Source organism: Diutina rugosa (genome assembly GCF_008704595.1).
Source record: "Diutina rugosa strain CBS 613 chromosome Unknown scaffold17_size212612, whole genome shotgun sequence".
NCBI classification, from domain to species: Eukaryota; Fungi; Ascomycota; class Pichiomycetes; order Serinales; family Debaryomycetaceae; genus Diutina; species Diutina rugosa.
Window position 1 is genome coordinate 120,505 of NW_022995172.1, and position 18,777 is coordinate 139,281.

An 18,777-nucleotide genomic window follows, 5' to 3' on the forward strand; every position below is an offset into this window, starting at 1 on the left:
TTCCTGTGCATGACACATACCAGACCACTCCCCAATGACAATGATAACCCTTCGACCACTAATCTAAACACTCAATTCCAAGTCTACAGTCCTATCAAAATAAGCTCATGTTCAGCTTCACGCGACTCCGTGTTATTTTTCTAGATTCGCGCAGATATGAGGACTACTTCGAGATCTCCAGACTGATGAACCTAGCGTTCAATCCCCGAGCGGAATTGACGCCGGAATATAACCAACAACTACGACGACCCACTGCTATTGCCAACGGAGACAATGGCAGTCTCGAACAACAACCCGAACAACCACCATCACCGCAGCGCATTCTGCTAGCCGAGCTTCATCGCATGGAGCCCGCAATCGGCATGAGTGATAACAACGACAAATATATTATTTCCATCCATCAGGCCGTCATCTCCCCGAGGGGTCTGATCATAGTGCGGGACGCTCAGAGTGAGCCGCACATCCTCCGCTTTCTGCTATGTGTGTGGGACCTGTCCACTTCGCAACCGTTATGCATCGACTATACCACCGATGACGAGCGCCGACGATTCTTTGAGTTTGAACGATTAGCAGATATCCCTGATAACATTGAGGAAATTGAAGAGCTTTTAAAAAACGTGAGCAAAGTGCGAGACCCGCTAGACGTCACCATCGTGCGAGCCTACGGTCGGCTCCCGACGGGGCATGTATACCCATACTGGACGAGCGATCTCACTCTCCGCAAATTGGTGACAATATAATGAACAAGTCTTAATGTTAGTTCTGTTTACGCGATGCCGATCAGTCTATTTCGTTACTATTAATTTACACCCTATACAAAACCCAACCATTAGATGTAGCCGATTCTGTTGGCAATGTCCAACGCATCGTGGTCAGCAGTCAATCTGATGTAAGCCTTCTTGGTACCGTTGGGTCTGATCAAAGTGTTGACGTATTCAACGTCGACTTCGTACAATTCCTTAACGGCTTGCTTGATTTGGTGCTTGTTGGCCTTGATGTCCACTTGGAAGACGAGGATGTTACCGTCTTCGACCTTCTTCATAGCGGTTTCCGAGGCAATGGGGGCGACGATGACCTTGTAGTTGTCCATGCGGTTGTAGTGGGGGACAGCCTTTCTGGTGTACTTCCCGTTACGAGCCAACTTGAGGGTGTTGGGTCTGTGGAAGGTGGCCAGGGTTCTGACCTTTTGCACCTTGTTACCGTTGGTACCCTTCAAGGCAGCCTTCTTGGCAGCAGTAGCTTTAGTGGCTATAATGTTAGTAAGGGTTTCACACAATCAACAGTGGTAATGCCACGGGAAGGAAAGGTATAGAACAGCCGTCGAACGACTTGATCGCTCACATCGATGATAGATCTCGATCCAGCGTATCTGACCACTTCCACGCTTCGAAAGGATGTTACATACAGGGAGCCATCTTTGCTTGTCGAAAGTAGTTTCGTCTCTAAATTGTCGCGAACCTATTGAAAAATTTGCCGGGGGCCCCACGGTGCGCAGAGCGAGGCATCACGTGCGACTAGGGGTGTAACCCTAATAGCCCGACACCTATTACCTAAAGTCCCCAAGAAGTGAAATGATGGTGGTCTATTGTCATTAGTTTTCTTAAAGATCATTCCTTGAACGCCTTCTTCGAAAGAGATTAAGATACAATTTTCGAAGTGGTGACGTTAAACATGAGGTGCGATTATCGTCTCTTTGGCTGCGAAACAGTACTCCCGCATAAACCGTAAATAAAGCTAAAACATAAGCGCTATTCTATGAAGGGAGATACCACAAAATGAGCTTAGACTCGATAAAAGTTCATCATTGGTTCACTACTGAAATAATTTTTGATTCTCTTGAGTTTATTCTCAATTACTTGCATTACCGGTTTTGTCGTAGTTGTCCGCGTGGACGATGCCATAAAATATATATATACATGAAATTAACCCATCACAATCTTCTGAGTTTCTTGGGACGGTTACCACCAAACTTCAACTTGGTGTTGTCGTAGATCCGGTCGATGTACTTGCGGATGTTGGTCCCTTCCTTGCCTTGCAAAGCGGCAAAGAACGCGTCACGGCCTTTGCCAAAATCCTTGACGATCAATTCGATCTTGTCCTTAGGCCCAATCAACTTCTCGTCCTCGATGGTCCGGAACAACTTCAGCGCCACCTGGAACCCGGCTTCGTATTCTTGTCGCTGCGCCTTGCGGAAACCAAGCTGACCAGCAGTGATGTGAAGTTTGGGGTGGTGGGGGAGTTGCATGTAGTACAACACCTTTTCGTTGTAAGACAAGTGTTGGTTCTTCTTCATGAAGTCCAAGTCTTCGACGACCTCAACGAGCAGGCACACGGTGTTGTGGCGATGGAAGTAGGCGTACATTTTCCAGCCGACGGTCTTAAGGTTTTTGCGACCATCGACCTTGGCAGGCGTGAGCGATGCCCGCAACCCCGGTGTGGTGCTGAAGAACCGTTTGAACATGGTGTGGCCTAACCAATGGAGATGGGAAAATTTCGCACCGAGTGCTGCTCCACCGGTTCGCAGTAGTGAGAGACGACGGCTCCGCGCCAAATTAGACAATAACATTGTCATAAACGCGAGCACGCCGATCAAGACGCGTTGGATGATCATCAATGAAAATGCTCATCCTCCATTCGGTATACCTGGAAATTCTTTCTTCTTATCAGCACTCCATGGGTGGCTACTATCACTACCGGCTCCCTTTCCCAAAATCGTCGCCTATCTGTAAGTTTTGATCATGTGTAAAGTCTAGTGCCGCCGCTCCCAACAATGACGAGTAAAAAAAAAAAAAGAACAACAAACAAATGGCAGCATGCCCTACAAGCAAATTATTCGCGACGGGAGAATGAAGTGTAGCGTAGCCGTAGAAAAATCTTGCTAAGCCCCGTTTGTTCAGCTTTTCGTGGTGTCCATCCAATAGCCGAGTTCGCTGAACTGGGTACGTGTGGTTATGCGAAGTGGTGTGGGCCCCTGGGCAATTGGGGGTGGGCGCACTAAATCAAAACTAGAAGCCCCGAGTCAACTGGGGAGCGCGGTCCGTCGATTTTAACGGCACTGTGATTGGCTTGGAATAGCAACAAACCCACCGTAACCGGCCGCAGTGCTAAAAGTATTGCTTTTTGTAGCGCCTAAAGCCGGGCTTTGTCGCGAGTGATTGTCGCCTCCGCCACGCTCAGTTTACACGTTCGCACATTCTTTGTTCTGGTTTCGCGAAAACCACACCACACCACCGTCGTCTGCCACCAGCGATCACATCGTGTGCCCCGAGCAGAACCACCACCTATCTGGCTGATATTACTTAAGTGCTCGTTTCTGGCGGCTTTACTCCTTTTTTGCAGATACTCGTGATCGCCATGCCGCAATTGGCGCCGGTAAATGAGTACACCCTCGATCAGGTGGTCAACAACCAAACATCCTCGCCCAACCGTATGACGGTCAAGGAATACAAGCGCATTGGCGAGGGTGCGTTTGGTACCGTGGTGGAGGCCGTTTTGAAGTACGAAAACAACGACCAAGAGTCCCCGGAATGGTTTGGACCTTTTGCTATCAAACGCGTCCCTGCCCAAACAGAATACAAACTGCGGGAGCTCGAGATCTTGAGGGTGGTCAACCACCCCAATATCGTCCTGCTCCAGTTCTTTTTTGACAAACAATCATCGAATTCGAATGATCCCACCGTCTACCAGAACTTAGTCATGGAGTGCCTACCGCTGAACTTACAGCACGAAATTAAGCACTACCGCCAATCAAAATACACCATTCCTTACCCCCATATGAAGGCGTACACGTTCCAATTGGCCCGGGCAATGTTGTACTTGCACGGCTTTGGTATATCCCATCGTGACATCAAGCCGTCTAATATTCTCGTCGATCCCAAAACCGTGACTTTGAAGATTTGCGACTTTGGCAGTGCCAAAAAGCTTGAACCGAACCTGCCGCTGGTGTCCTATATTTGTCTGCGTTACTACCGAGCCCCCGAACTCATTGTCGGCTGTTCGTTGTACACGACTAAAATCGATATTTGGGGGCTTGGTTGCGTGATTGCCGAAATGTTTTTAGGTCGTCCGATATTCCAGGGTCAGCTGCCTGAACTTCAACTCAAGGAAATCCTGAAATTGTTGGGACCTCCGCCTAATCTGTTTTTCTTCAAGCTGAATCCTCAATACCGTGGTAATATGAATAGTGTCAAGCTTTTCAATTGCACCGTTGAAGAGAGATTCCGTCAAATTTTCTCTAATCTGCCGCCCGATGCCATTGACTTGTTGATGCGAATTCTTGTCTACGACCCCGACTTCCGGGCCAGTCCGAGACGTGTACTTGTTCACCCGTTTTTCCACGAGTTGAAACGGAAGGACTTCCAAGTACATCCCCGTGGGGCTGCGGAACCGATCACTCTTAATTTGTTCAACTTTTCGAAGTATGAATTGGAGTTATTGGGCCCATTGAAAGATGAGTTGTTGACCCCGTTGTAAGGCTTACGACTATTGCATCATGTTTTTTTGTTACACGCTCACCCGGTGTGAAGCTAGCCGTGGCTGATGGTCAACGGCAGTGTCAGATAGAGAAGCTACCGCGTCTGTGACAGTCGCAAAAGTATACGACAGTAAATGTACAAATGGTATTTCGATATAATCAATAAATTTAATGAGTCTTTGGTTTAGTGTATTCCAAATCCTTGAACTTAGGATGCAGGCAACGGTACCAGTAGTCAATTTGACTTCTAGGGTAGGTCGTAAAGATTGTCTTTGAGGTGGCGTACCAACTTACACATCCACCGAAGGGAGTGCCGAATACACACTCTTGAAGCTCTTCTTGTGTAGTCTTGAGCCACTTATCGTAAGCTTCGTCACTGACCGTGACCAGGGTAGCTTTGCCGTCTAAAATAGGCTTGGCAGTTTTTTCAAAGAAGTTCAACCCGTTTTCAATAGCCATAATCACCAGAGCGTGACCAGTAATCGAGTTAGGACCGGCCAAAATCCACATGTTGGGGATATCCTTCACTAACAATGTCTGGTATGCGGAAATGCCTTCTTCATTCCAGGTCTTGCGTAACAGCAGGCCGTCCTTACCGAAAAAGTCGACAAGCATCATACTTTTGGCGACGTCATAACCAGTGCAGGCAATCAACACATCACATTCAATGGTAGACCCATCTTCAAGGTGTAAAGTCTTACCGTCAATGCGTTTGATGAGCAGATTCGTGACGTGGACTCGGGGGTCATGCAAGCTCTTTAAGTAGTCGTGATCAAAGATCATACGTTTGCAACCAATCTTGAACTTTGGAATCAACGCATCTTGGAACTTCTCCGGGCACTCCCGTTTCATATACGACAACGACACATTCGTCAGGTATCTCCGGACGAGACGAGAAAAGAATCCATTACCCCGGAACAACGGCCATCTCAACTCCAGGCCAAACGCCACGATCATGCGGAACAACCAAGACCCAAATAACCATTGACTGAATAAGAGGTACGCTTGTTGGAATGAGTGGGGGATGGGCGGCATGATATAGTGCTGAGATCTGACTACCTGAGTGAGCTGACTGGGGTCCTTCGCCAAAACACCCGGGAACGCCTGGTTAGCAGTACAACCGTTGCCGATAAGCACTACTCGCTTTCCCTTCATGTCAACGTCATGACGCCAAAGCGCTGATTGCATGAATTCACCCTCAAAGGTATCGAGACCTTCCACCTGATAGTGATTAGGCTGAGCCAACGCTCCGATACAGTTGAGAATAATCTCACACTTCCACTGTATGCGTTGACCGGTCTTTGTGTCACGAGCCTCCACGGTCCACTTTTGCTCAGCTTCGCTCCAGTGGCACGCCTTCACGATCGAGTTGAACCGGATCTTGTCTCTGAGAGCCCACTTTTCGGCAACGCCATCCAAGTACTCCATGTACTCATATTGCAACGGTTGAGGACGACTCCAGTTAGATACCCGGTCGGTAGAGAAACTGTAGTGAGCAGCAGGACTGTCGGAGGCTGCATTGAGGTAGGTATTGTTCCACCAAGTGCCACCCAAGTCGGTGGACTTGTCGAAACACCAATAGTCTTCCTCCTTCAACTCCTTCTTCAAGCGAATAGCCGCAGCCATCCCAGCGACACCAGCGCCGATAATCACCACGCGTGAACTGCCCGTCTCAACTGGTAAGTTATCATTCTCCGGGAGCTTAGAGTCCTTACCGAGAATGCGAACAGCATCGTCGTAGTTGACTCGAAACTTCAGAGGGTCCTTGTGGGACTCTTTGGTAAGGGTATGAAGCAGAGACATCGCTTATAGTTCGTGGAGGAGTCACCTGGGGATGCCGGCCACGTTATATCCTAACCGGGCATGGTTTGTGTACAGGACATTTGGGCTGTCACATGCTGAGTGCAACCCCCACAGTCAGGCCATCAGCGGGGGTCGCGGGGTCGCAAATAGGGCGAGAATCGGTTTAGTGAAAAATAAATCTGCCGTTCCGAAGGGTACGAGAATCGTAATGTGCAAAATCAGGTCACCGCTCCGACTCTGGTCAATTCCAAGTTGCTTCACATGGGATCTAATTTTGCAATCACTGCAATACAATAGATAGGCGTGATTCGCTTAGTGAAGGAACTAGGCGCAGGGACCGGACTTGTATGGGTCTGTGCAATTTTAGATCACAATTTTTATAATTACAACTACGCCATAGCTTCAATAAGGTCTTGTCATATTGTGGTAATGAGAGGATAAATCAAATGCAATTGAATTAGGACAAGTGCCAATTGCAGTCTTACTTTTAAGAAGCCTTTCTTCACCAAGCATTACTCAAACTTGAGACCAACCAGTAAATCATGCCATATTGACAATCTCGATTTCTAGGATTGGTCTTTTTTAAATATGTTATTTGTTATGAAACTCGTATTACAGTGGAAGGAACGATTAAACATTGTCGATCCAATACAATCGGAACCTATTGCACTGGTTGAATATAGCTTTCACTAATATTTGGTCTTTTCGTGACTGTCTGTATTAGATCAGTCGCCGAAGCTTCTGCGTTGAACCATAAATTCGTATATTAAAACGATGTTTTCGTATTGATGTTTCGACTAAAGCGCCAACGAGTAACTGTATTCGTCCTCAATGTTTTGTGACACCCATAAAATGATGCACAGCAACATGATAAACCCATTACTCACCACATTACTGACACCCATTCCCAAAGTGGGGAAACTAATATGCTTCGAGATGAACTTGATGATGAACGTCATGAGACTCCCCGCAAGCCCGCCCGCGAGAAGAGCAAACCCAAAGAACAAGATTACCCTGGCAGCCCAAGCGTGCTGGCTGCCGCCCATAAACGAATTGTTGGTGTCCATCAAGTTGCCTCTTTCGATAGAATTGACAACAAGCATCCCCAATGTTGAACAAATGAAAGGAATCCAATCAACAAACGTGACGTGGACGTCACTGGCGTTCTCGGCCAGCTTTGACCACATAGCGGCGTCGACCATTGACCAGAAGCCAATGGCATAGCAAGCGCCCGCAGTGTACACCCCGTACATCCGGAGCTTCGCCAGCTTCGGAAGCTTGAATGCAGAGAATCGAAACAAGTTTTGTTGCTCCATATCAACAGGCGTTATTGAAGGTTGCCACTGGAGCGAGTAGGTCAAAGTCGCACATTAATGATTTGCGATAATCAATTGCATGCTGGTATGCAGGACGCCTATTGTCGAGGGTATCCATGAATTGTATGATTTCAGGTAACAATTACGGATTCTAAACACCATTTCTCGTGTTATGTGCATGTGTCTACAATCGGTTATGACCTAATTATTAGGAGGTTTGGTATTAAGTGGTATGCATGGTCGTACAGTCAGTATGCTTCATCCATTTCAACATCAGCGTCGCTTTGAACTTGGCTTGTTGAATCAGCAGTAGCTTCGCGTGATTCCAGTACCAGCAGCGGCAATTGCAGATGTGGCGCCTCGGCAACGTGTATGAATTCGGGATTAAGCTTCAATCGAAGAAGCTTCCCAGTCATCGTCAATGCAACAATGTCACCCTGGTAAACCATAACCAGTATGACAACATCATCACAAGGGTACTCAAACGTTGTTTGACGAGACTGAACATCGAACACGAGCACACCTTGGCTTTCACTGCCCAGTACAAGCAACGGCAGCTCTGTATCGGTGACAATTGCGGTACCGCAACAGTATTTTGCAGCAATTGAACCCTCTCCGTAGGTTTTGCACACCTTGTTATTGGAGTATTCCCATAATCGAATATACCCGTCGAGGGAAGAACTGAAAATGTACTTGCTGTTCGGGCTCATGATGACGCTAGATATGGGATGATTGATGACATCTGCCGTCAGAGCAGTAGCGGTACCGTGAGATGAGTTAACCGTGAGAGTCTTGACGCATTGGCCCAATTCAGTGTCAAAGAGACGCATGATCCCATCATAGCCCCCCAGGGCAATGATTGTGTCGTCGTGACTGAGGCATATCAGCAGAATTGGGTCTGAGTGAGCGGCCATAGTGTGGAGTGTTTTGCCGCTAACCAAATCCCACACGATGATTGTTTCATCGGCACCTCCCAGGACGAGAACATTGCCTCTTGAGGTGAATTTGAGGGCAGTAACATGGTAGGTGTGTTTTTTGAGGACTTTGATGCATTTTCCTCTGGAAACTGACCATAGACGAATGGTGAAGTCATCCAGCCCCAGAGCAAGGATATCGCTGTTAATGGGCAGGTACTCGATGGTGTTGATGCCCTTTGTGTGGCCCTTGAGCGTGGTAATCAAAGCACCTGTTTTGAAGTTGAATATTCGAATTGTGGCATCGGCTGAGCATGTGGCAACGGTGGCACCATCAGGCAGTACTCGAACCTCGGTGGCGGACTTTGAATGGCCTATATCGATGGCATAGTCGAGGCTATATAGCGAATGGTTCATAGCGGTCGACGCGCACCTCGAAAATTATTTGGCACGGTTGAGCTTTGGAACAACCAGTGTTACATTGGGTCATAAATACAGTCACTTAATTTCGATGGAATTTTGAATTTCTCGTTGAATACTTTGTAGATAGTCTCCATTTTCAACATCGTGCACAAAAATTATCCATTTGATTGATCAGCTCGTGGCTTCTCGCACATCTTAGCTTCCAGCTTCACCGATGCGAGAGGTGCGATTAAAGCAACGATGAGCCAGAACCCAGTTACCAAACTCAAGTTACCGAAAAAAGGTTTTGCGGGGCGCCGAGAAGCACAAAAGAATGATGATAAGGCTAAACCAACAACATTAGTCACGGCCGAAGACTACCTGGAAGAAGGATCAGAGCTCGAAGAGAATGGCGATCGGTGGTATGGCAGTGACCTTAGTAAAGCTTTACGGTTTTACCAAAAGGCCTTCGAGCATTATCAACAGGCAATTGAGTTGGGCAATGATGCTGAAGCATACTATAACTGTACACGGCTCTTATTTCATGTCTACTCCAACTATACCAAACCAGGCTACCTTGACATGATAAAAACGGATGGGATCAGCTCAGTTTTAGTGGGGCTTGAAAATATAGTGAAAGCATACCAGCAAGCAGCTTCGCTTCCTAATCCTAGTACTGATTTGTTATATAACATGGCGTTGGTTTATACTGAAGTTGTGGAAGCGGATGACAATTCCCAAAATGTGTGGGATGCAGGAGTACAAGCTCGGGATCTTTTTTCGCAGGTTCTTGGGCGCCAGCTGAATGAGTTCGATCAGTTCTTGTCTGAGTTAAGTGAAGTTTCTACTAGTGGTAATGTGGGTGTCACTGGTAGTGGCAACACTAACTCCTCGTCTCTGCAGACTGCGGAGATGGAGTCTGTTTCAGTTGTTCAACCTACCGATATTTACGACACAGTGCTTGCTGGTTTCAAGCTTGTGCAAGCGATGGCGGAGCTGGGAGTGACGTTGGACAATGATTGGGCTCAATTTGTGAGTCAGCTCGATGCTGCGGCTAATAATTTGGTCAATAACTTTTCGGAGACTTCGTCATCACCTAACTCTATGGTACAAAATTTGACCCAGTCTCAGGTTGAGGAGTTAAGCCTTTCAAAATTGGCGATTGAAGCGGTATCGGGGGATTCCGCGCATTGTATTGAGTTATGGAACAATGATAGCCGGGCACCATTTACTGCTGAACGTTATATGGTAGCTAACGATTGTCTTAACACGGTCATCGAACGTGAAGGCATAGCTGATCCACAACTACAATGGAAAGTTGTATCGCAACAAGCAGCCTGGCTCAAGCAAGCGCAAACATTGCTTTCGGAGCGGCACCTGACTATAACCAAGACTCTGCTGCTGGCGGAAGAGCTTGGCCTGTTGCTTGCTCAGCTTGCTGAGTGCATTATTGCTCGAGCCGACGCTGAAATCCAACGGAGTCAAATTAATTGTGACGCCGCTAATAATAATCGTGAGATTCTCGTTCGCAACGCTAAGACATTATTGAAAAGTGCCATGCTGTATGCTAAGACTAGTGGTGGACTTCGGGAACGGGCTCTGGAGAAGCTTGCTCGTCAGGCTCAACTCGCGGAGGCGGTGGCGAGAATGGGCTTGCTCGAAGGGAAACTGGCACTGGAGATGGACCAGATCATGGGGGTTGGGAAATGGCAAAGAGTTGTGCAGGAGATTTTGGTGCTTGGGATCTACCCCAACATTCAGTAAAGTGATTGGCGTGTATTATTAGTATTTAGTCATAAGTCATCGTTAGTCATATTCAAAAAGTAGGCGTCATGGGTGCAGCGGGAATACTCGAAAATGGGGGATTCGATCATAGGAAACTCGTCACTTCGGCTATGGGTCACCAATAGCAGAAGTAAGTTAATTTTGAGGGTGTGGAAGAAGTATGGAGTGATGTTCATCCTCACCGGCTGTTGATGCGGCTGATGCTTTATTATTAGTGCGCGGGGCACGGGGTCTGAAAAAAAGCAAGTGGCAAATTAGTCTAAGATAAATTCATTACGGTCTATATACAAGTATAAATACAGGCGCCGCTTACTTTTTGATCAAGTTGTCGAAAGCGGGGATCAACGATTGGGCGACGGCGAACGAGAACACCAACTTAGGACCAGTGGTCAACAACTTGGGGGTCAAACCCTTGAAGAAAGCGGTGATACCTTCGTTTCTCAAAGTGTTCTTGATGATAGTCAAGCCCGATTCGGGGTTGTCGAAGTTCTTGTTTTGGATTCTAGTCTTGATCACATCCAAAGGAGCCGAGACAATCAACGAAGCGGAAGCCCCGAAAATAGAGGTGACGAAGTTTTGCGTCCAGGTAGCTTGCGAGTAGTCCTTAAGGCCGAAGATGTATTCCTTAGCGAACGAGTTACCCCCGAAAAGCGCGAACGAACCGGGAGCGTTTCTCGCCATGGTCCAGCCCCAACCACGGTACAAACCGAAACCTTCATCCTTGATAATCTTGAACAAGCCTCTGCCCTTAAAAGCGTCAGGGTTGGTTTGCTTCTTGATCTTCAACACATCGAGAGGCAACAACACCACTTCACCAATCCCGATAAGCGAACCAGCAGTGGCCGAAAGCATGGCCTTACCGGTCTTGGGGCCGAACAAGTTTTCGTAGCTGTCCTTGAAGTTCTTGGTCAAGAACTCGTTGACGAAAGGTTGACCACCGTACTTGTACACTCTTTGCAACACCTTGTACACGGCGGCGTACCCCAAACCGGGGAAAAGAGTGAAGATTCTCTTGCCGAAAGGTTCAGCGGCGTACTGACGGAAGATGACTTCGTTCAATTGGTGCGCCGATCTGATCGCCCCGTGGTTCGACATCAACCGCTTCGAGATGGTGTCGACGGGGTGGAAGACCCCAATCTCGAGGATACCAGCAGAAGCCGACCCAAGCACACGGGCCAACCCACTTTGCTTCTTGTCAGTAGTGGCGGCAGCAGGAGACATCTGGATGTATCAATAACGAGGCAGATTCACCTTGAAAATTTTTTGTCTGGTGCTCGCACCATCGCCGCGGCTAGCGGTGCGCTGATAACGGTGTGTATCCCAAAGGGGTAATGGCGGACAGGCGTAGCCGCGGTCGAGCATGCGACTTTCATTGACCTGGATAAAAAACTCGACGCGGTGAAATTTTCTCTTTCACCCATAATTGAGGATACTAATGACCTGCAGTTATCTGTTGGGGCAGTTTGGGGCAATACATTCCAATATTTGTGTTTTGCATTAGTGTATAATAGTCTATAATTTGCCCAACGACGGATTTCCTGCAAGTTTAGCCAGGTCTTTTTCATACAATCGTTTAATTAACATGACAACAATCATGCTAGAAATGGCAGTGGCAAGCATTGCCCAACAACCCCTCCGAAATTCTGGCACCAACGTTGCACCATAGAAAATAATGGACCACCAGGCATTGACAGCACTGCTGAACATATTCATTGACGCAAGCACAATTGCCCTGAGCTGGATATCATTCTGAGTAACGACATTTGCCCATCCAAAGAAGACAGTCTGTCCAGCGTAACTCACCCCCAGGAGGTAATGAGCAGGGAACACGAACTGGGAGCTGTGTGGTCTGGCTAGAAGTAAAATGGAGGAGATGATAAGAAAAACTCCAATAAGTAACCCCACTTGCCAGTGATATGCTCCTGGACGACGTTGACTCGCCACGTTGATATATATGGCCAGGCCAAGAGTGGCTACTACACCAACAGCGTAAACCCCCATGGGAAGATGGTTTCTGTCGTTGATGGTGTAGTCATAATACTTCAACCATAAAGCAAAAAGCGAGTTGGTAGCGTAGGATTCATTTTCACCACCAAGAATCCAAAGCAAGCAGAACGCCCACCATTTCCACGAATAAAAGACTCGGGTGATAAGAGAACGATTCCAGTTATTGATTTTGGGCATCCGACGCTTATCAATTGCCACCTCATACTCAGCTTGGGTCAAGTAAAACGGTTTTTTTGTGTCTCGACTAGGGGCGTCAGGGAAAAACACAAACCCGTAGATCACGACTACCACCGTGACGATGAAGTCAATAATGAAAAGCCAGCGCCATCCCGCAAGGCCATTGTACCCATCCATAGTTGTGTGGATAGCGGCTGCCATGACTGACGAGAAAATCAGCCCCACGAGACCCGAACTAGTGAAGACCGCTGTTCTGAATGGCAATAACTCCTCACTGTAAAAAGATCCCAAAATCAAATGAGTACCGGCAAATGTAACCCCTTCGAATACGGCCAAGAAGAATCGAATCACGCAAAGCTGTTTCCACAGGGTCACTTTGTAAGTGGACAATGTGAGGATCCCCCAAGCCATCAGGCAGAAGGTGAGCCAATAACGTGGTCGAACTTTGAGCAAGATCAAATTATGGGGAACAATTGCAACAATGTAGCCGATGGAAAAACAGGTATTGACAATATTCAATTCATTCCCATGCATCTTCAAGTCTTCTTGCATTCCCAGCACGTAGGCATTGGCCAAGTTCAGCCGGTCAAGGTAGTTAATCCAGTATATAAGACACACATAGGAAAGGATAAACCAATCTAGTTTGAGGAGAAGACGCCGCTCGACGGGATCCGCTGGTGATCGACCCCAGATCGCGGTCCTGGTACCCATGAGACAGAGCGAACCATCTTGTGGGAAAAACAAAATTGGTTGACAAACTAGGATTGGCTAAGAGACTGGTTAGAGTAGGTGAACACCATATCCTCAAGGGACCATAATCCAGTTAATTTAGTTGTGTCATGGGGTAGACTAACTATGCAAATTTTTCAGAGCTAGTGTGCTTACCAATTACTGCCATATACTTGCAAAAAAAAACCGTCACGCATTCATATCGCTCTTCTCGATTATCTGCTTCATCCTAAAGGAATACATCTTCGTTACGGTTCGTCGCTAGGCCTAATTCAACACCCTTGTTCGAGTCGCCACTGTGCATCGCACCGCTATTTGTTGCTCGCTCGAGGAAAAATCCCAGTATGACTTCGCTCCTCGACGACTTCAACGAGAGCTTGAATGAACTCAAGTTCAACTCTCGTCCGATAATCGAGAACCTTACGACGATTGCTGCCGAGAATTCGAGTGAAGCCGATGGCATATTACGGTTGATCACTGAGCGCATCCATCGGGCGCTTCCGGAGCAGAAGCTCCATTTCATGTACTTGCTTGATTCGATTTGCAAGAACGTGGGAGCTCCATATAACATTCTTGTTGGCGACGAAATATACGAGTTGTTTGCCAGAGTATTTCAATTAGGTGACGAGAAAACTCGTTCGCTGTTAGTGACGCTCTACGGCACTTGGAGAGTGACGGCTTCTAAGCTGACGCCGCTTTTTCCTCAAGCGCAAATGCAGCAGATAGCAAAGTTCTTGAAAAAGGCTAATTATCTTGTGGATGAAGAGCAAGAGCTGTTGATTGATCAGACGAATAAGTTGATTAGCGACTACACTTCGCGGAGACTGGCAGGAAATGTCCCTAAAGAAAAGCTCAAGGAAATATCTGATAATATTAATGTTCTTAAGCAATTGAGAGACCTCTTATCTAAGGAAACCCTCAAACCTCCCCAATGTGCTGCAGTCAGGCAGAAGCTCAACGCTCTTCAACATCGATACGATACCAATGAGCCCGTCAAGGCGCGGGTGCCGGAAAAGCTGGCGCTCAAGTCGCTGACACGTCATCCGCTGCCTCCCAACAACTTACCACAGACGCCGGGCGCTCTCAACGCGATCAGTTTATTCCGAATGTTGGTGAGCACAGGAATTATTGAAGTGGATCAAGCCCCCGTACCTGGCGCCGTCGCCACTTACAAAATTCATTACCCGAAGATTAAGTACCAGCGGCCGCTGTCGGCGCTGAACTTGTTGGATAATCTCAGTCAATATCTGGGCCATGGCGGTAGCGATTATGATAGAATCAAGTTCCATCAATTACAAGAGGTCTGTAGGGCTATTGATTCCCAAGATGACGTTCAAACGTATATAAAGCTGAACGACCCTAAGTCCCTGACCCCCATAGGCCTTCTCTATGGCGACAAGCCATCATTGTGCACCCAATGCGGCAAACGCTTTGCCAACGATGAAGAAGGTCAGCGAAACAAACAACTGCATTTGGACTGGCATTTCCGTATCAACACAAAACAAGCTAACCATACCATGAATGTCCAGAGTCGTGATTGGTTCATTGATGACTATGAGTGGGTTAAGTTCAACGACGACGACTTGCTTGAGTACGCCGCCACCGACGATCATCAAGAAAAGGAGTCTGACGCCATGGATGTCGACGAACTTCAAGGCCCTCGCTACGTGGTGGTACCAGAAAACCTGACGTCGATGGACAACAAGTGTGTCATTTGCCGCGAAACCATCAAGGCCATCTACAATGACGAGTTGGGTGAATGGGTATGGCCCGAGGCGATACGTCCGCCCGGTGAATCTGCCACCAGCCGAAGAATCATGCATATTACGTGCTTTACCGAGTCTCGCAAGCGCTCATCTGATAATGACAACGGTGGGCCTTACAAGCGACAGCGCTATTAGTTTAGTTTATGACCATTAAATGACCCCTATGCTTTAAATATTAATAAAGGAAACAGTGCTTCCACGCCATCGACATGTATGCATCCACTATATTGCAATTCCTTATGCGGAGTACAGGCCTCGCTTCCAAGTGTATGCTCTCGCGCAAATTGCAGCTATAAATATCGCACCGTGTACGCACACCTGTTCATCGATCAATACTTATGAAATCTCTTCCATTAGAATTGTACCGTGAAATTGCTGGTCATCTTGATGATGAAAGCATCTCTGCTCTTGTTTTAGCGTTTAGACGGCATCAGATTTCTGACGGCCGCTTGTTAAAGCGCCGCCGTCTTCAATCACCATGGCATCACGACGCTGCCGTTGTATTTGAAAATCTTTTATTAGACGGAATGCTTCACATAGATGCAGAAACTCTAACCAAGTCTGAACTATTCATGGCTGATGACAAACTCTCTGTTTCTATCAATGTATGCGATACACCCTTACTACTGATTGTGAGTAAACTGTTGATTGGCAAAGTTTTCGTATTTTGTACACCTCCATTCAAGACCAAATGGTGTTGCGGGGTTCCAGAATCGATCACACGGTTGGCGTTGTCCAATATTCGCCTAGGTCGAGAATTCGCTATGCCTCCGTGCCTTTTGGATTTAGAGGTGTTCAACTGTGAATTACGCTGTCGCTTACCTAACAACATTACTAAAATTGTCGCCTCTTCTAGTGTGCTAACCCTGCTTCCAGCTTCATTAGAAGTTTTAGTGGCGGAAGCAAGCCCCCTCACGTTTGACTCATGTCCAACTGGTCTCATTCATCTTCAATTGCAATCGGTTGTTTGCGACCAACTGATCATACATGAAATTATCACCAAGAATATCCATCATTTACGTTGTCTTGAAATTGACAGCTGGTCGATTTCGCAACGCTCGCCAAGCCATGATGATCTCTTACGTATATTGCCACCATACAACCATGGACTACAAAGCTTGCGTATTAACTTGACAGTACTCGTTGATCCAAACTCGCTTGATTCCGGTGATCTAGATCTATCGACGATTAGAGACCCTTTGATGGCGGTTGCATTGAAAGCACTAACCAAACTCACTATCTTTGTTGATGTCAATGATGTGAATATTACAGGCGTGTTTCCTAATTTGCTTTTCTTGAAATTGACTCCCACATCTTCAAGTATCACATACTCTGTGAAGTTGAGGCACACCAAATTGCGTTGTTGCGTGATTGAGGAGGCTTCCTGTGTCAGTGTGGCTTGCAATCAACTTTGTCGAGTTGAGGCATGGGGGTGCAAAAAACTAATGAATGCTTTGTGGCTCGCTCATCAATCTATTATGCTCAGTTGTGTGGGGAAAACCCGTGGTCGATTGAGAGTTGGATACGTTCACTCTATATCCGACGTGAACTTCAAAACAAGTGAGTTCGCATATAATGGCTATTTGCATTCGGATTCTGGCCAAACAAATTACTATGGCAGTGTCACAAATTGTTCTATCGATGCTCGTAAAATTAGACTAGTCTGTGGCACTATTATCGGGTTGAAAGTTATTAATTGTGAAAATCTTGAGCTCGAAATGTTTTCAGGGCGTGACAAGAGCATGCAAGAGATGCACGATTTGTTTCCTTCTACATTAAAGAAGCTCTCATACACGGAACACAACCCTTGGAATCACGCCCTGCTATATCATCTTGCGCATCTCAACCAACTCAAGGAGTTGACCTTACGGCAAGTGAAGTGTCCGCCTGGAATGATCATACCACTCACGGTAGACAAACTACAATTAGAATTGGTTTCTACGACTATTCTTCGGTTGAGTCCAAATCGCATAAAGCATATCAATTTGTTGAATTGCAACATCCAGTGGGTGCTGTACAAGCATTTGCATCTGTCTCAACTCAAATGGCTCATTTCAAAACTGGGGAAAGTTAACATTGATCGACAGTATTTTCCATGCTCGTGCACTGTGGTTGTAGACGAGCGAATTATCTAAATGAATATACGACGACCTAAAAAAGATTACACATTACAACGTTATTGGGACTAAGCTGGCACCTAGATCAAACGTCAACAAAAACAATGGACGAGTTGGGAATCGAACCCAAGACCTTTCGCATGCTAAGCGAACGCTCTACCAACTGAGCTACACGCCCGATTTACAAAATTGTTGATAACGGATATTTTCATTGTAGCTGACCTACATGGCATCTCAAACTCCACGTATAATTGCCTATTCGGGCTTGAAACTTCTTCTTATTGTCTGTATTTATTGAACACATTTACTAATTACACTCACCATGCTTTTCGAGAGGTTTGTACTGATTGGAGTTTGTCGGCAAGGCTCCATATCATGCAAAACTATGTTTGAGATGCTCCAACTACGACGTATTACACTATTTAAGTCCATAAAGCTAGCTCTGGTTTGTACGGGCACCATTCATTTCTTTCAGAGAGCTCAATTGTAACATAGGGCTGCTCCTCGGATAAAACATTAAAAATTTGAATCCAACGACCCCAGAGGTACATTGAGACACGTAATTGACTAGATATACGCTGAATACCACCTTCAAATATGGGATTAAGAGTTCCTGTCACTGTTTTCAACTAAGACGCTTTCAAATTGAGGGTTCGGGCCACCTTCAGTGTTGATGTAAAAAGCAATTGATAATCCAAAACGAGACATCAGTATTCGACACCTCGTGGATATGACATGTATTCATCTTTCGTTCAAAAGCCCCATTTCCATTATGACACCCTTCGAAGGTCTGAAAGTTGTTTTTGCTTTCTCACACCGCAGATATCGGATCTGATCTTTCCAAACGGAAGCCGGCTCTCCTTAGAGTTTTCCATATTGGTCTTCGATAATATGTTTTCATATAATGTCAAAGATGAAGGAATTTGTAGCGAAACGAATTGTGCAACATAATTCCACTTTCAATTTCAAGAAATCATTGTAATTTGGTGAAAATTCTAAAGTATACACATGCGCAGGTTCGAGTATGCTTCAAACCGACATGACTTTGTTGGCATTGCCTAAGGTATTGGATTTGCCGATTAGATTAAAAGTAATTGCAAGCTTGCACGCTACTTTCAATTGTATTTGCCCGTGCCAACTGTTTCCAATGTACATCCGAGCAAACCACATGTGACGCTCGGCCTACTCGCAACTGATAACAAAGGGCCAGGCCGAGATCTATCATGTTCTGTTTTGGGATGTAGGGTAATTAGGGGCATCTGAAGAGCGCGGTGGAGGGATCCGACG

The 18,777-nt window shown here is 46.5% G+C and overlaps 12 protein-coding genes across 12 annotated transcripts; 5 read left to right on the forward strand and 7 right to left on the reverse strand. All coding sequences in view use genetic code 12, as the record gives it.

Moving 5' to 3' along the window:
• Positions 1-185: 185 nt before the first annotated feature.
• DIURU_004243 (uncharacterized protein) lies at positions 186-740 on the forward strand (the record flags this gene model as incomplete). The annotated part of the gene is made up of 1 exon (XM_034157095.1): positions 186-740. One exon carries the CDS (start codon positions 186-188, stop codon positions 738-740), a length of 555 nt encoding a protein of 184 aa, XP_034010977.1.
• Positions 741-829: 89 nt separating this feature from the next.
• RPL25 (60S ribosomal protein uL23) lies at positions 830-1,090 on the reverse strand (the record flags this gene model as incomplete). Its single annotated transcript, XM_034157096.1, has 1 exon — positions 830-1,090. The coding sequence occupies one exon, from the start codon at positions 1,088-1,090 to the stop codon at positions 830-832; it is 261 nt and encodes an 86-aa protein (XP_034010978.1).
• Positions 1,091-1,930: 840 nt separating this feature from the next.
• On the reverse strand, positions 1,931-2,461 carry DIURU_004245 (mitochondrial 37S ribosomal protein YmS18; the record flags this gene model as incomplete). The annotated part of the gene is made up of 1 exon (XM_034157097.1): positions 1,931-2,461. One exon carries the CDS (start codon positions 2,459-2,461, stop codon positions 1,931-1,933), a length of 531 nt encoding a protein of 176 aa, XP_034010979.1.
• An 893-nt stretch (positions 2,462-3,354) lies between these two features.
• DIURU_004246 (serine/threonine/tyrosine protein kinase) lies at positions 3,355-4,473 on the forward strand (the record flags this gene model as incomplete). The annotated part of the gene is made up of 1 exon (XM_034157098.1): positions 3,355-4,473. The coding sequence occupies one exon, from the start codon at positions 3,355-3,357 to the stop codon at positions 4,471-4,473; it is 1,119 nt and encodes a 372-aa protein (XP_034010980.1).
• A 169-nt stretch (positions 4,474-4,642) lies between these two features.
• On the reverse strand, positions 4,643-6,277 carry DIURU_004247 (flavin-containing monooxygenase; the record flags this gene model as incomplete). The annotated part of the gene is made up of 1 exon (XM_034157099.1): positions 4,643-6,277. The coding sequence occupies one exon, from the start codon at positions 6,275-6,277 to the stop codon at positions 4,643-4,645; it is 1,635 nt and encodes a 544-aa protein (XP_034010981.1).
• A 797-nt stretch (positions 6,278-7,074) lies between these two features.
• DIURU_004248 (uncharacterized protein) lies at positions 7,075-7,593 on the reverse strand (the record flags this gene model as incomplete). The annotated part of the gene is made up of 1 exon (XM_034157100.1): positions 7,075-7,593. The coding sequence occupies one exon, from the start codon at positions 7,591-7,593 to the stop codon at positions 7,075-7,077; it is 519 nt and encodes a 172-aa protein (XP_034010982.1).
• A 248-nt stretch (positions 7,594-7,841) lies between these two features.
• Positions 7,842-8,924, reverse strand: SWD3 (Swd3p; the record flags this gene model as incomplete). The annotated part of the gene is made up of 1 exon (XM_034157101.1): positions 7,842-8,924. The coding sequence occupies one exon, from the start codon at positions 8,922-8,924 to the stop codon at positions 7,842-7,844; it is 1,083 nt and encodes a 360-aa protein (XP_034010983.1).
• Positions 8,925-9,170: 246 nt separating this feature from the next.
• DIURU_004250 (uncharacterized protein) lies at positions 9,171-10,673 on the forward strand (the record flags this gene model as incomplete). The annotated part of the gene is made up of 1 exon (XM_034157103.1): positions 9,171-10,673. The coding sequence occupies one exon, from the start codon at positions 9,171-9,173 to the stop codon at positions 10,671-10,673; it is 1,503 nt and encodes a 500-aa protein (XP_034010984.1).
• Positions 10,674-11,003: 330 nt separating this feature from the next.
• YHM1 (Yhm1p) lies at positions 11,004-11,915 on the reverse strand (the record flags this gene model as incomplete). Its single annotated transcript, XM_034157104.1, has 1 exon — positions 11,004-11,915. One exon carries the CDS (start codon positions 11,913-11,915, stop codon positions 11,004-11,006), a length of 912 nt encoding a protein of 303 aa, XP_034010985.1.
• Positions 11,916-12,206: 291 nt separating this feature from the next.
• On the reverse strand, positions 12,207-13,589 carry DIURU_004252 (uncharacterized protein; the record flags this gene model as incomplete). Its single annotated transcript, XM_034157105.1, has 1 exon — positions 12,207-13,589. One exon carries the CDS (start codon positions 13,587-13,589, stop codon positions 12,207-12,209), a length of 1,383 nt encoding a protein of 460 aa, XP_034010986.1.
• A 362-nt stretch (positions 13,590-13,951) lies between these two features.
• DIURU_004253 (uncharacterized protein) lies at positions 13,952-15,508 on the forward strand (the record flags this gene model as incomplete). The annotated part of the gene is made up of 1 exon (XM_034157106.1): positions 13,952-15,508. The coding sequence occupies one exon, from the start codon at positions 13,952-13,954 to the stop codon at positions 15,506-15,508; it is 1,557 nt and encodes a 518-aa protein (XP_034010987.1).
• Positions 15,509-15,711: 203 nt separating this feature from the next.
• Positions 15,712-17,508, forward strand: DIURU_004254 (uncharacterized protein; the record flags this gene model as incomplete). Its single annotated transcript, XM_034157107.1, has 1 exon — positions 15,712-17,508. The coding sequence occupies one exon, from the start codon at positions 15,712-15,714 to the stop codon at positions 17,506-17,508; it is 1,797 nt and encodes a 598-aa protein (XP_034010988.1).
• Positions 17,509-18,777: the final 1,269 nt, after the last annotated feature.